At 42.8% G+C, this 5431-nt stretch overlaps 1 protein-coding gene across 1 annotated transcript; it reads left to right on the top strand.

Annotated features, from left to right (window-relative positions):
* Window positions 1–291: 291 nt before the first annotated feature.
* On the top strand, window positions 292–2092 carry LOC135699662 (apyrase-like). The gene has a single exon (XM_065219954.1). The coding sequence runs from the start codon at window positions 319–321 to the stop codon at window positions 1969–1971; it is 1653 nt and encodes a 550-aa protein (XP_065076026.1). The 5' UTR covers window positions 292–318; the 3' UTR covers window positions 1972–2092.
* The last annotated feature ends 3339 nt before the right edge of the window (window positions 2093–5431 follow it).

Here is a 5431-nt window from a genome sequence, read left to right as displayed (position 1 = left end):
ATCAGCTAATAAATCCAATCCATCCACATCGTCCACTCACTTGGAGAACCCTTTTGCCAAATCCAGCCCAGACTGAATTTAACATTAGCACCACCACCAGCACCACCTCAACCAATCACAAGATTAATGGCCACTGAACGGCGTCTATTCTCCCCTTTAGGTATAATACACATTACATTAAACAGCTTAGTTCTTATCAATTCTGTCACACTCACATGCGCTCGTTCCCCGGTTCAGTTTATTATTGCCGACAGCATTATGATGCTCTTTTCCAGTTCAGAACAGTTCAACAACGCGTCCGGTTCGGTTCGCTTTACGATGTTGCGACCTGCTGTGCTCCTCCTGGTCACCATCGTCGTGGTGGGACAAGCGTTTGGCGGCGGAATTCTGATCGGTAAACGGAATGTGCTCTACCCGCTGACGGTAGTCCATTGGAACGATTTCCACGCACGGTTCGAGGAAACCAATGTCCTGTCGACGAGATGCAACGTGGCCGAAGGGGAACGGTGTATCGGAGGCTATGCGAGGGTGGTGTCGGCGGTGCGGAGTTTGAGCGAGCAGTACAAGGAGCAGAACCCGGTGTATTTGAATGCTGGGGATAACTTTCAGGGGACATTCTGGTACACTTTGCTGAGATGGAATGTGACGAGCTATTTTCTGAACTTGCTTCCGGCGGATGCGGTGACCCTGGGAAATCATGAGTTTGATCATGGGATTGCAGGAGTTGTACCGTTTATGGAAACGCTCAAGTCTCCGATCGTGGTGGCCAATATCGATGATAGCCAGGAACCGACGATGCAGGGGAAGTATCAGAAATCGGTAGTGATCGAGCGCGATGGAAGAAAGATTGGCGTTATCGGTGTGATTCATCATTTGACGGATACGTTGAGTATGACGGAGCGGTTGAAGTTTCTGGATGAAATTGAGGCGATAAATGGCGAGGCGGAGAAGCTGAAAACGAGTGGAGTGAATATTATTGTGGTTCTGTCGCACTGTGGGATCACTATTGATAAGAAGATCGCCGCTCAGTGTGGAGATGTGGATATAGTAGTAGGCGGTCATTCGCATACTTTTCTGTACAATGGATCGGCCGAAGGGTTGCCGGATGTTCCAGAGGATTCGTATCCGGTGGTGGTGGAGCAGACCAGTGGACGGAAAGTATTGGTTGTGCAAGCTTCGAGTTTTACCAAGGTGGTTGGTCGTTTGACAGCCTATTTTGATGACGCCGGAAATCTGATGGAGTGGGAAGGCAATCCGATTTATTTGGATGAGTCGGTTCTCAAGGATCCGCAGATTTTGCATGAGCTGGTACCGTGGCGAGAACAGGTTGATCACCTAGCCTACAGACCAGTGGGATCATCACGGGTTGTGCTGTCGAAGGCAGAGTGCCGAACTGGAGAGTGCAATTTCGGAAGCTTCGTGGCAGATGCTTTTGTGGATTACTACACGCAGCGACCTGAGAGTTCGAATGAGTGGACCTACGCCTCGATCGGTATCACTAACGACGGAGGAATGCGAACTTCTTTAAAGAGTGGATCCTTGACGTACGACGACATTGTGACGGCTGTTCCATACGAGAACACAGTGGATACATTTGAAATACGCGGGCAGTATTTACTGGAAGCTTTGGAATACAGTGCAAGCCGATTCAACTCAGCTGATGTCCTACAAGTGTCCGGCATTCGAGTCATCTACAACGCCACAAAACCAGCGGGACATCGTGTAGTTTTGGCAGAAATTCGTTGCCGTGAGTGCAAAGTGCCCATATACGAGCCCCTCGATCTGAACAAACATTATCGCGTTGCCATAGCCGCCTGGATTGGTAGCGGTGGCAACGGGTATTCGATGTTTGGCGAGCATCGCACCAACGTTCGCGTTGGACCTCTCGACATCGTGGTGCTAGAGCAGTACGTTGCTAAGATGAGTCCAATAATGCAGGGGACGGACGGTCGGATCCGTGTCATAAAATAAAATTTAATCTTATTGCCCTAATCTTCAGCGAGCAAAAAATTGTATTTTTAGATGTTGATTTTCCAAGCTGAGTAAAATGCACCGCACATGGCCGATTAAACCAACTCAAATTTGAACATCGTTCACTCAAATTCTCTCTAAAAAAAGTTGGTTACTCATAGACTAAGTGAAATTTTACGAAGAGGTTTCAATATTAGTATACTAGTAGACTCAGTCTATAGAGTAACCTACGTTTTTGCAATTGTGAGTGAAAAACCACTCAATTCCGAGTTGATCTCATCGGCCGTGCAGAAGCGAAGCGAAGAAAGTTTTCTCCTGTTTTTCTCCCTTAGCAACCAAAGGTCAGAAAGAAAGTTTCCCCAACACGCCTGCTTTGATGACGAAGTTAATCTCGCTGGTTTATCACTATTATAGGGGATTCCTGTTTGCCCGCCTTCGCCGTCATCGTCGTTAGCGTCGTTACGAGATAAAAAAAACGGCTCCCATAGCGACGCAGGGCAATGGAACAACCGGCATATGACGGAAATTTGCGGATCAATGAATCTATCAAATTTCCATCATCGGAAGCAAATTAAAGTTCAATCAACCTTCGTCGTATCTTTCTTGTTGCCGTTTGTTTCACTGCTTTTCGCGCTTTTCTGGGTGCCTTATACATACCCCTGTGTGTCGACCGCCTGAGCTAGATTGTAATAAACTAATTGATTTTGCTACAAAGTTGCGGGTTGAAGCGAATATGCACGACATTCCGCTAGAAGCCATTTGTTTTTCCTCGGGCGGCACGGCGCGGCTCGGCACGGTTCAGTAGGTGGTCCTTTGATTTTCGTTTCCTTCTTCCTGGAAGTGTGCTGCAGCATTCTGATTTCTATACAGCTGCGATGGCGGAACCGTTTGACGTTTGCCATCCCACGGTTAATTAGATTAATGACAAAATTAATTAGCGAGGCGTTCGTCTAATGAGCTGTAAAGTAACTGGGTGACGAATTGGGGCTAAACATTGATTTAAAATTGGATAAGCTACTCTGGCAAAATGCAGTTCAAGGGTGAAAGAGTTGAACAAGGTCAGGAAAGTCAACTGTTCATGTGTGCATTGTAGGTCCGATTTTTATAACTTGTCCATGGTGTCAACTACCTTCAAAACCCTGGAAAATCAGAGAATATCAAGGAATTCAATTTATATCCTGGAAACTTAGGGAATTTCTGTAAATTCAGGGAAACATTTATCAGCCCATATTATTAACTGCATTAACACTCCGAACACGATGCCTCCGGTAAAATGTGTAACGGCAAATTGGGAATGATTGAAAAATTATTGCTCTGTAGTTAGATTTTAAATTTTTAAAGTATGTAGTTTCAAATGGCGCCAACTAGATTAGAAATTCGCCAATAAATGGCTGAGCTATGATTTTTCAAACATTGCAAGTTTGCCGTTACACATTTTACTGGAGGCATCGTGTTCGAAGTGTTAAAAACTATAATGAAATCATCAACCATGTGAAACAATGAATTGTTTCAGAAGCCTTAGACTTGAACAATTTAAATCCAGGGAAGCAACACTTTTTAAAGATCCAAAACATTGACAACTTCTTCAAGCTTTTGAGACGTATTTCTGTTTCAAGGATTCGTACTTAATAATATTTTGAAGATTGCGGACTTGCGGAAAAATCCAATACTTGAATAACAAGATTCTGGATCATTTGAGTTTCTACAAACTTCTGACTTACACATATTTTTTAGTATTCTAAACCTTAAAGATTTGCAAGGTTTCGTACTGATGAATTATGAAGTTTGAATTTATTTTTTTTTTAGACTTTATAAAAAAAACCATGGTAATGAGTAGCATTGGAAAGTTCGTGATATTTCACGAAGTTCGCCGAGGGGAAAGTTTGCGAGTCATGGTGAGTTTTCGTGAACTTTTCCAACACTGGTTGTGAAAATGCTCTCAATTAATAACTCTGGAACTGCATCTAGAACAGTACGTTGAGATCCCGCAAAACGCTTGCTACAGAAGCGCACAAGCCTAGAAGAAGACGAAGGAGTCATAGATAAACAGATGTGCGTCTTTCCTTTCATGGTACGCAAATCTTCCGTCTGAACATCAAATGTTGCATGCAACATCGTTTGAAAGTCGTTCCTGAATAGCTGTATTGTATTTCGCCAAAATCAAAAATCATCCAACCATGTCTAGTGCCAAAATTTGTTCTCGCTCGCATGCACCTAGGGATTTATTCCAGCAAAGCAGTACGACACGTTCTTTTTTTGTTAAAGAAAATGATGGAAATTTGTTCTTTCTTTTCTTTTTCCCTTTTGCAATCAGTGCACAGCAGAAGACTACCACCCATCCAAAGCCGGTCTGTGCAGTGCTGGGATGTCTAGCCCAGAGGTGAACTGAAATCTCAGAAGTGATAGAGACAAGGATAAAAAAAATAATAATGTCGGAGTCTTCATAGTATGTCACCCTACCACCGATCGCCCGAATCTAAGCTCCCGCCACGTTTTCTGTGATAACAGCGACCGATTCCATGAAAGCAGATGATTTTCGAAAGAGAAGAGAGAGCAAGCACCGAATGGTAAACAAAGAGAATTTGAGAAAGAGAGATACCACTCTCTGCCTACATCAGCGTTTTCTCTCGCATGCTTTCTCCAAAATGCACAACGGAGGAGAGGCACTTTCTATTTTGATGTTTCTTTCTTCAGCTAGTGTAAAATGCGGTAAGATGCACCCCCGGGGTAAAATGACTTTTTTTGGGTTTAAAATACATTTTTATCTCTTTTTCGAGGAAAATTGCTAGGTCATTGTCCAAACTAGCAAGTCTGCATAATAAATCCACGCAAATATAGAAAATGCTTTAAATTTGCCAACATTCATCTTGTCTCGGGGGTGCATCTTACCCCATCTTACCCTACCACCCAGCCATTCCTCGTGGCTCGCGGCTAACGGTGACTGAAGCCAAAGCGCGTGCGGTACCGATTGATCACCCGTTTGCGATGGGTTGGGTAGGGTAGCCAAGCTTTTGTTGCGCTTTGTGGGGAGTTGCGTTAAAAAGTAATAATAGATTTGCTATCTAGATATGTATTCCAGTTTGTTGTGAGTCTGTTAATAGATTCTTTAACTAAGCTTCAATACGCAATATGGCATGTCGAACGAACAATTTGAATTCCTGGATATAAATAAATTTAGGAAAGGGATGAGAATCAACAGTTAAAGTTTATTTAGATTACCTTTTTTAAATAAAATTATGAACAAAATCTTCGACCGTTATTCCCTGTTCTGTCGCACATTTCTTTAGTATGCAATGCTTTATTCAAATTAAAACTATTTTTTTATTGCTGTTAGTCGTTTACTACTGTGTTAACGTACTTTACGTTGTATCTGTGGGATTAGAACCATTAACAATTGGGTTCTTTAATTTTGAAAAATATATCTGTTTTTATATATCATCTGAAAGAGCTACGTTTTCTG

Source organism: Ochlerotatus camptorhynchus, unplaced genomic scaffold (assembly GCF_037179485.1).
Source record: "Ochlerotatus camptorhynchus isolate MF236.1 unplaced genomic scaffold, CSIRO-AGI_Acam_v1.1 ptg000114l, whole genome shotgun sequence".
In the NCBI taxonomy this organism is placed as follows: Eukaryota; Metazoa; Arthropoda; class Insecta; order Diptera; family Culicidae; genus Ochlerotatus; species Ochlerotatus camptorhynchus.
Note: the sequence above shows the minus strand (reverse complement) of the source record. Positions and strands in the feature narration are given on the sequence as shown.